Source organism: Cariama cristata, unplaced genomic scaffold, assembly GCF_000690535.1.
Source record: "Cariama cristata isolate BGI_N322 unplaced genomic scaffold, ASM69053v1 scaffold2686, whole genome shotgun sequence".
Lineage (NCBI taxonomy): Eukaryota > Metazoa > Chordata > Aves > Cariamiformes > Cariamidae > Cariama > Cariama cristata.
The window spans coordinates 4,890-15,174 of NW_009621345.1; the positions used below are offsets into that span (position 1 = coordinate 4,890).

The 10,285-nt window shown below is 41.7% G+C and overlaps 1 protein-coding gene across 1 annotated transcript in view; it reads right to left on the reverse strand.

Moving 5' to 3' along the window:
• Nucleotides 1–5,209: 5,209 nt before the first annotated feature.
• The window catches only part of CTSC (cathepsin C), a 15,370-nt gene continuing 10,294 nt past the window's right edge, over nt 5,210–10,285 (reverse strand). The window contains exons 4-6 of the mRNA XM_009701910.1: nt 9,983–10,098; nt 6,473–6,604; nt 5,210–5,735 (exon numbers count right to left, since the gene is read on the reverse strand). Of these exons, the coding sequence (XP_009700212.1) occupies nt 5,233–5,735; nt 6,473–6,604; nt 9,983–10,098 (751 nt within the window). The 3' untranslated portion in view covers nt 5,210–5,232. The remainder of the gene's footprint in view (nt 5,736–6,472; nt 6,605–9,982; nt 10,099–10,285) is intronic.

The window sequence follows — 10,285 nt, forward strand, 5'->3', positions numbered from 1 at the left end:
ACCACATCCCCCAGAGGCTCCAGGCATTAGGCCGTGCTCTTCAGCACATTCTGGAGCCCACACCATTTCCTACGTTGTTTCAACCCAAAGTGAGACAGTTCCAGCTATATCAGGCAGCTCTATCCCTGCTCATCGTCTAAAGCAGAGTTAAGGAAGCCCCATCTATTGACGTGAAAGTGAAATCAGTGATAGCTTTGATGTTTTAAAGGGAATTTTGACACATACCAGAAACTAATTTTCTGAAGTGAATGATTTAGTGGGAAAACAAAAACCTGCTACGGTGTTTGGGAGGGGAAGAATGAGAAAGTGAAAACTGAAAATCTTGGTAAAAGATGCTTTTTGGTAGACTGAAACCACTGAAAAAATGCTTCCTTAGTCCATCTGTCCTGGTTTCGGCTGGCATAGAGTTAATTTTCTTCCTAGTAGCTGGTACAGTGCTGTGTTTTGGATTTAGTATGAGACCGATACTGATAACACACTGATGTTTTAGTTGTTGCTGAGCAGTGCTTACCCTAAGTCAAGGACTTCTCCGTTTCCCATGCTCTGCCAATGAGGAGGTGCACAAGGAGCTGGGAGAGAGCACAGCCAGGACAGCTGACCCCAAGTAGCCACAGGGATGTTCCATACCACAGGACGTCATGCCCAGTTCAGAAACTGGAGGAGTTGGCCAGGAGGGGCCGATTGCTGCTCAGGGATGGGCTGGGCATCAGTCAGCGGGTGGTGAGCAATTGCATCGTCCATCACTTGTCTTTCATGGGTTTTATTTCTCTCTCTCTTTTTGCTGTCTCCCTTTTAATTACTATCATTATTATTATTTTATTTCAATTATGAAACTGTTCTTATCTCAACCCACAGGTTTTACCTTTTTCCAATTCTCCTCCCCATTCCACCAGGGGCGGGAGGAGGAGTGAGCAAGTGGCTCTGTGGTGCTTAGTCGGTGGCTGGGGTTAAACCATGACACTGTCTTCTAATTTTTTTTCCTAAAATAAATGTTAAAAAAAGTATTCCTCCCTTTTTAAATACAAAAATTGAGAAAAAATGCTTTTCAAAATCCTCCATTTGACGTCCTTGCAAGTGTTCCATTAACAATACCTACAGCTTTGTTTTAATCACACCTTGAAAACCAAGTAGTTGAGAAATATAGCTTAATATTTTCAGAAGTCATAGGAAGTCTGATGTTAACAGAACCTTTTAAAGCAGTCCAATGGTCTTAAATTCACTTTACAAACTAGTTCTAAGCCTCCAGCAATGGAGAGGAAAGCAACGGATGAAGTGTAGGTCATTTAAAAAAAACAAAATCCAAGCAGTTATCAAAGTATATTCTCCTGGGCTTGCTATTTCAATAAGCTGCATTGGTGCACATTGCGGTTTTCCCTGTCTTCCCAAGACCCCTGGACCAATACAACTCTAAAACTACTCAGTCCGAGTTTCAGTAGTTTGAACAAATTAGGAAAAACTCTCTGCTTTTGCTTTACATGCAGTTTATGGCGCAAAGTTAGACTGACAACTTTGGAAGTTAAAAGTCACCTTGTGTTTCAAGTTCTCAGATCACAGAGCAAGAAGGAGTCATAAATGATCCGGCCATGTCTCCTTCATAAACCAATCGCAGGATTCCCTGAGCAATTCTGGTGCCAGGGGACGTGCTCAAACTGGAAAATCACCCAACTCCAGTGATGGAGACTCCACCACAGCCCTTGATAGATTTTAAGGATTTAACACACTCACTCTTAAACAGCTATAGCTTATTTGTCCTCTCTATGTATTAATTTTCAAAACATCGAGCTTTTAATATCTCCATTTGCTGGGCTGATGATCAGCTCTGTTTACCCTCTAAGTATTTATCAGCCATGACGTTATCTAGTAACCTTCCCTGAGAAGTTAAATAACTTGGGCCCCTACTTGCTCACTGCAAGGTATATTTGCCAAAGCTGTAATTATTCTCCTTGTTTCCCTTTTTAAGCTACTCCAGATAACACATCACTTATTGGTAGAAGTCATATAAACAAACTATAGACTCTTAAAAAAAGGTGAATTGAAGTTGCAGAGACCCAAGTCTCTCCATTTTGTTTATTTTGTGGGCAGTAGTTTATCTCCAGTCTTCTGTACTCCTTACAGCCAAGCTTAGCCCCACTCCTTAACTTCTGAGGAGCTGGAAGGATGTGAGGGGGTGAAGCTGTGTCACAGCCTGCACCATCACAAAGTGGAGTGGTACCTCCTCACTTCCAAGGTTTACCAGTTCTTGCAGTTGCATCCCTTTTGGCCTGCGGGAAGGAAATGCTCAGGCTGGTCATCAGCCTGTGGCTCCCAAATATACTTTGTGTACTTGGCCCACAATCCCAAATAAAAGTTGAGAATCCAAATACGTCATGTTGGCCACATACTAGCTCCGTCAGGCTGACTGACCTTTCTCTGTGCAGTTCTGAAATACAGAAAACAGGGACATTCACATACCGCAGTCGGCCAGAGGCAAACAAGTCCATCTGACGGCAGTCACTGGGGGCAGTAATGGGGACAGACCACTCTGAGAACTCTCCCATCCTCACCTTCGCACCAGCGCAGCTGCCACATACAAGCAGTGACAGATGGGTAGACATGGGAATTTCTAAGAAAACATCTGACGGTAGTCACTGGGGGCAGTAAGTAATGGGGACAGACCACTCTGAGAACTCTCCCATCCTCACCTTCGCACCAGCGCAGCTGCCACATACAAGCAGTGACAGATGGGTAGACATGGGAATTTCTAAGAAAACACCACATACTCTTACTCAAAGTGCATGTAGCTAACATGATACAAGGCACAGTGAATAGCAAGTATTTTTATATTCATAGTGCTATGAGTGTCAGCAGGAGTTTGATGATAACGAGTTGATTTCCTGATGGCTGAAGGATAATAAAAATAGTAAGAAATGCCTAGGTTTTACAACCTTATTCTCAAGCTAATCTCAAGCGTTACAGACGTTAAAGAAATTCAAGCACCTAGCACATCCATACAAAGCTGTAACTTCATGAAAATATTTGCCTATTATGAACTGACACTTCCAAATACATGGGGTATTCAAAATGCATTTTATCTGTGTAGCAAAACCACAGGCACTCACGGAGGGGTAGGACAAGCCTGCAGATCACCTATACAAAGAAGACCATCTTCTGCACCTCATGAGAGTTTATACTGATGTCAACATGGCTGCCTATGTATAGAGAAGCTGCTATCCAAGCTCAGTCAAGCTGTGTAGCTGTAAGATCAGCATAGCAGGAAGCTTGCTACTGGCACTGCACTGTAGCCAACATCATCTTGTCTTCCAAAATGAAAGCACAGGCAACAATTTCTTCCATCCTTGATCATTTCAAGCAATTTTCAGCTTTAGTTTTATTACTATAATTCAAATCAATGCCTGTAAAAAGGGTAGTGGTTGTTTATCAGTACACAAACTATCACACTGTTCTTATGCCCAATAACACAACAGACAGAAGTCATGCACACACTGTTGGGGGAAAGCATTATTGCCTCTCCCACCCCCGTAACATTTTCCCCAGGGAAAACACTGTTATGGAAGAAGAAAGTGGAAGAGAGGGAGAAGCACAAGAGAGAAATTGTGCACTTGGTTGTACATTTTAGGCAAAGAGGTGTGTGGGAGAATTACACATCTTCATGCTGTACTGCAGCTGCTACCAAGGGGTTAAGGGCCCACAGGACTCTCAGTTTTGCAGTAACACCAAATAATCCAAGTGGGAAGGAACAAATGCCCTGCTCTCCCCCCATCCCCAATTCTCTCAGCTAAAAGCACCCAATGCACAATATAAGCAATTCCAGAGGTCCTTGTTCAAATTCTGGCAAAACACAAATTCTAAACTTCCAAACATGGCTTGGTAATTTTTGGCAGGGTGTTCAAAAAAAGAAAGCCAAAACCACAGATATCCTTCCCCTGGTCCTCAGTTTGAGTAAACTAGAGTCAAGTAGCTCCTGTGAAATTTTGCTACTGAAGTAAAAGGGAGTTTTCCCTTCTGAGTTAAATGGGATATTTTGATTAGACAACTGTTCCACTTTCCATCTTTTAAAACTTAAAAAAACCCTTAAGATCATATTCTGTCTATAAAAATACTAATTACTCTGGTCACATATTACTTTAACAGATTAGCAAAGAAGTCATATTCTACCCATACAACCAGGACTTGCCTCTAAGTCACTCCTATTTATCCATGTGAAGAACAGTAAAGCCCAGTGCTGCATTAACCAAGTACTGTGTTACAGCTGAGTTTCACCTAGAAATAAATTGTTAATTCCAAGTGTTGCAATCCTCCCCTCAACTCTATTTCTCTACCTTGTAGGTTTGAAAGGAATAGGGCAAGAGATTAACAGAGAGGATTTAAGCAGGATTACTGGGCAATTAGCCAATTTACTCAATGAATTGTCCCATAGCCACAGCAAGGACTACTAAACTCCTGGACAACCTTGCTTAATGCTGCTGCAAGAAACTTGGTCTCAGCTGGATGATTCCTAGTTCCTCTCCCCTCTCATCCTCCTTCCCCACCAGTTTAGACCATGCTAAAGTAAAAAGTCCGAAACTTAAGATGGGTCACTGAAAGAATAAACTACTTCCACAAGTACAAACTCCTCTAGGAGTGCAGTAATTTTTATTGAATTCCAAGATGATCAATTGCAAAGCACAGCCATAAAATCCAGAATGGGAACATTTAGCAACAGTCTGAAATGTAGAATTGATTTTCACTGTCATAAGGGTTTTACACACAGCTTTTGCAGGACACTTAAAGCTTTAAAACTTCCTTTTAATCAGTGTAATTGCCCATTGCCTCCCCAATACACACTTATGTTCTAAGACGCAGTGACTTCCTGATTTCTGAGAAGTAAGACACTACAGTGTCTTTTCAGAGTAGTTCGAGATTATCAGAGCAGATGCTTCCCTCCGATCTGACATTCAAGATTGTCCACAGAAGAAAAATGCAACTGCTGACTGAAGATATAGATCCAGTGATGAGTAACTATCACCACTGTTACCAAAACAGCCGATGCATTCTAGATGATCTATTGTCAGACTTGAGAGGAAGCCTGCAGCGCACAGAGCAGAGCTAACAGTGTTCATCCTCCCAGAGGGAAACTGTTTGCTCTATTCTGGAAAACCTCATTAAAGCTCCCCTAGTTCAAGCTACCGCAGTCTCTAACAATCAGTATGTTCTTACGGCTGGGGACAAGGCACTGGATGAAGACCTCTGCACTTATAATTTTGGAATAGGAGTTGCAGCCACTGCAATGCTTTCAATTGCACATTCGTCACTGCCACGGCGGATTCTGAAGTAACCATCTTCCCCCCACGAGGTGCCCCAGCTGTTCTTCACAATCCAGAACTTCTCACCACTTTTTGGGTCTGTACCATAGCCCACCAGCAAGACAGCATGATTGGTCAATTCAAAAGGATTGAAGTCATCCTTCAGCCCAGTGTGATGGTAGATTCCCTCTTCATAATGGATGAAATCACTGTAAACCTCAAAGGCAACAGTTATTGGCCCATGCTGAACAAGCTCGAGTTTCATCAGGGCTTCATTGCAGCCTCCATAGAAACCACCAACATAGTGGTACTCAGAAGTGTAGTACCGGTAACAGTTATGCTTGAAAACGCATGGAGAATCTTGTGCTGTGTACGGGAAGCAGTCCTCTTCCACCACACCGAAGTCTTGGACATACTTTCCAGCAGTGAGATATGGGAAGCCACCAAGACAACCTAAATAACAACAAAAAAATCTGCTTATTCCCTTGGACAGTTATTTGAGGTGGGAGACTCTTCTACTCTTATCTTTTAGAATACTTTTAGTTACAGGATTGAGCACAAACGGCAGTGACCCAGATAATCCTTGTATTCCAGTTAGCTTTAGCTAGCTTTCTGAAAACACACAAGACAAAAGTCACATCAGTGGGACCTATACTGGTAACACCAATGCATGGATCATGTTATTATCCAATTGCTCCTGACACTCCACATCAGGAAGAGCAGTTAGTTACACACAGTAAAAAGACCTGTCCTAACACAGGCACTGTCCTTTAGAAAGCTTTAGTCACTGCTTTTGCTCATATCCTCCTCCCTCTGAATATACTTTTAGGAAGATACTTAGTTCCACTCTTTCTAGTTACACACTGCAATTTAGCTACAGTTTTAGCCCTCCTCCTTAGATATTCCTCATCTCCCAGGCAGATCTGCCTAAAACCATGTAACAGCCTAAGCATGAGGCCACCTACTCCTGGTTCAATCCCATTCCTACAGTAAGGCGGGTTGACGACTCTGGAATATTTTCTGCAACCTTTCAAAAAACACAAAAGTGCTATAAAGTATAGCCTACCACATACTTTATGATAAAACTAAATCATGGGTGATGAGGAAGGCATGGAAGTTTTTAATATACAGTCTCCTTCTGCAGCACTATCATTACTGAAAGTTACCTTTGTATACATCAGTGTACTTACCCTGAGAATAGAGGCTGCAAGACACCACCTGTTGGGGACTAAGGATTGGTTTCTGAGTGTTGTTTGTGAGGATACGTATTCTTGCTTCCAGCATTCCCATGGAGGAAAATGCGTAACAGCTGCCACATGGGTCTGAGGAAAGGAGAAAGAGGAACCACAAAGAGCAGTCAGTAACATAAACAAGGCAAGTCACCTGCATTCAGGTACAACTCTAGCAAGAGTCTACTGAAAAAAGTCAAAACCTGCCAGATAGTGATTAGAAGCTGAACACCAAAAGAACAAAAATTTTCAATACACATTTAGCTTTTAAGCATGCAAGTCAAAAAACAGTTCTAAACTCCTGAAGCAACACCGAGCTTATTCAAGAATAAGAGACAATATATTGCTCTTCAGTGTTTTCCAGTAGTATCATTTAGAAGCTATGCTATTCCTTCAGAATGAACCTACAGGGACCACATTAGCAGGGCTCATAACCTACTGCCTCAGACTATAACCCTTTATGGAGCACATATGCTAAGGGGCAATGAGCTCTTTCAAGTGAATGCTGATGATATTGTTCTAGATTATTTCAACCTACCAATGGATTTAATGCTGTACTTTCCAGTTGAAAAAATATTCCACCTCTAAAGCTACCCCTAAAATAACCGACTTTTGAGAGTCTAGTGGTATAAATAGGTTTGACACAGTGGATTCATCCCAGCTCCCCTTACTTCCCAAGGGCATGTAATTGTACACTGGCTTTTCAGAGGCACCTTAATTTCACTTGTTTCCTGGTAGAAGCAGCAAGTCTCCTTACTTTTGCATCAAAATTTAGTATTGCTTCTAGTTTTAGGTCTCTTCAGTCCCTAGGAGCTTCCTGTAACACGTTAAAAACCTTTGGAAGTGGAATGACAAGCATCACAGGGAAGGACAATTACTTGGATGAGGTCCTATTTTATCTACTGATTGTCACCGAGCTGCCCGATTTCCTTTTGTTCCCTGACAGTAGGAAAGCCAAATATTGCAGAGCTATGAAAATGGGGGAGGCTTGAGGAACAAAACAAAATACTTCCTCCTGAACTGTGTAGGTGTATAAAAGCAGCGCTGTTACAAAAGCAAGACTTTCTGAAACTGCACCTTCACTCAGTTAGACATCTCTCTGAAGAGAAGGGGCAAAATCAGCCTCAACATGAATGCTCTTTGCCCAGTAGGGCAAACCAAAGCAGTGAAAGGTGCCTCTCACTCATTGTACAGTCACAGCATCTGAGCTGGGCCACACTGCAGAAGACTTTGTTGCATTTTGTGTGCAAAAAATGTAAAAATACAATGAACACAACCATTTCAGTCTGAAGTCTGTTGGGGTCGTTCCTAAATTTCTTCCCTGTGACCACACTGGTATTTGTGAGGCCCACAGCATGACAACCACGCTGTATCAGCTGAGAGCCAACACAGCTGCAAGAGTAGTTGCTTTTCTGAGACTTCCCACAAATTCTCTTCCAGAGTCAATGCTTCAGCCACATCAGATTCCACTCACTCTACTGCAAAGGGCTGTTACATTACAAGTAGTAAGGAGGACACACAGCACATCTAATGAACAATCAGCTGACCAGGCTTTTCATCTGCTTTGATCTGCAGAAAAAGCTTGCAGAAAGAAGTCAGCAAGAAATTGGAACTGTACTCTAAGGCTAACAAAATCTGTGGGTTCCTCTCTTCTCCCCCCTGTAAAGTTGATAACAAGCAACAATAGGGTTAACTTCAAAGACAACACATCTCTTGCCTCAAAGATGCAGTTACTGCTCTATAAACAACCTGAGAACTCAACCTCTACTTTCTTGACTCTAGGAAATGCTAGCAGGGATGTTAACATGCCAGCTGTAAATACTACAGTCCAACACAACTGCCATGTTTTAAGGTATTCTACAGAGAATGCACATTTCTCTTAATTCTTGTCCACTTCAGACACCGTTTGTTTTTTTTCTCCTTAGGTAAAGAGCAGCAACTCCACAAGCCTGTGAGATCTGCAAAAACATGATCTTGTAATTTATAAAATTCTCACTGCACATGCCAGACAACTTGTATCTTACTGCTTGCAGCCTTTTCCCCATGGCATTTTCTAATTAGTCATCTGATAATCTTAATGGTATACAACTAAGACTTTCTAATACTATCATTTTAATGAAACATTGACATCCAGTGCCTCAGAAAATCATACAAGCTACCATAACCAGGACTTAATTTGTATGCCAGCGCTATTTTGTAGACAGTCATCTTTTGGAGGTTTTGTTTTGTTGGTTTTTTTTGAAAGCCTGAAAGCTAAAATTCTAATTTAACAGAGCAGAATGCATATCCCATAGACATTTAACATACTCAGCATGGATTCTCAGATTACAGAAAAAGTGTAGGCAGCTTTATTACTGCAAGCAACAGACTGGTTCTCATTTAGAGAAATTTTGAGGTAACACAATGGAGAAGGGTAAGTTTGGGACCAAGTGTACAACTGTTCGGAAGGCAAAAGGGCCCTTGTGATATTCACAGTTCACACCAGGAAAAAATACAGGACTCGCACCTCTGTAGGACTATCATTTCCTGTTGCCATCTTTCAGCGATGCCATGTGCCAGCTTGTGAGCTAGAACTTCCACAAGCCTTCCTATGCTGCTTCTGCTACCAGGAGTCCAGCTGACAGAATCTGGGAGGACAACTAAGCTATAAATGATGGAACAGGGATTTAAATCATCGCCACCCCACCATGCTAATGTTATGTTCCCTTCAGCCCAAAGCTGCAACCAGATAGCTACTGGTAGATGCAAGTTTATTTGGAAACAGAGGTGCAGGGAAGGGACACATTAACCAAGTCCACTCTTAGCCTCTAGTATGTAACCATCTGATTCAGGTATCTCACATGGCAGTGCTATAAAAGCATGCCCTATGGAATAAACATATACCAGAATGGTATCCTTTTAAGTCTACTTTGAGCTTCCCTATCACAGGGGCAAAGGAGAAAAAAAAAAGTTTTTACCAGTACTTTTTATTTATCAGTGTCCACACTTTTCATAGTGACTGCCACTCTTGCAACTAGCCATTTAAGTAACTCCTAAAGTTATTGAGGTGATAAGATTTGGCAGCAGTATAAACAATTTTCATGGGTTTATTCATTAAAGCTGCATGATAATTTAAAAAACAGCAGCATGAATCAGGGAAAGAATTAAATGTACATCAGTTCTGTCAGTGTGCAGAAAACCATGACTGAGACTGTTTGGACAAAACTTGAGAGCTGTCTTTATGTAGGGCACTCTCATAACTGACTTCCACTCCAGCAAGGGACACTGCTGTTTGCATAAGCCAGTACCACCATCTATTTTCACACAATGTTGTCAATCAGGACTCCACCCAGTTTGTGCAGGTGATTCATAGTAAAGGTGCAGTCTGTCAACTGCAAGAGACTAGATAAAACTTTCCTGTTAATAGCAAATTACAAGGTGCAAAGGAGCTCTAGAGCATGTCATTCAGAGTTTTGATTTTTCTTTTTTTACCTTGACTCCGAACAGGGCTGACATAATTGACACCATTCACATCTCTCCAGTCCCAGGATTCTGGCAAGCCTGAAACTTTCTTGAGTAACTCAGGCGTTAGAGGTGCAGGCTTTAGTCTAAAGAAGAAAAAAATGCTTCTGAGTAACATATCACACTAGGCAAGGAAACAATCACATAACAGTTGGCATTTTCTGGCTTCTACTAGTTGCACTTACTTCACACTAAGCAATTTGAAATAGTCTCCACCTAAGCTGAGTGGATGTCAATCTCAAGAGATTAATTTCAACAGGATGAAAACAATGC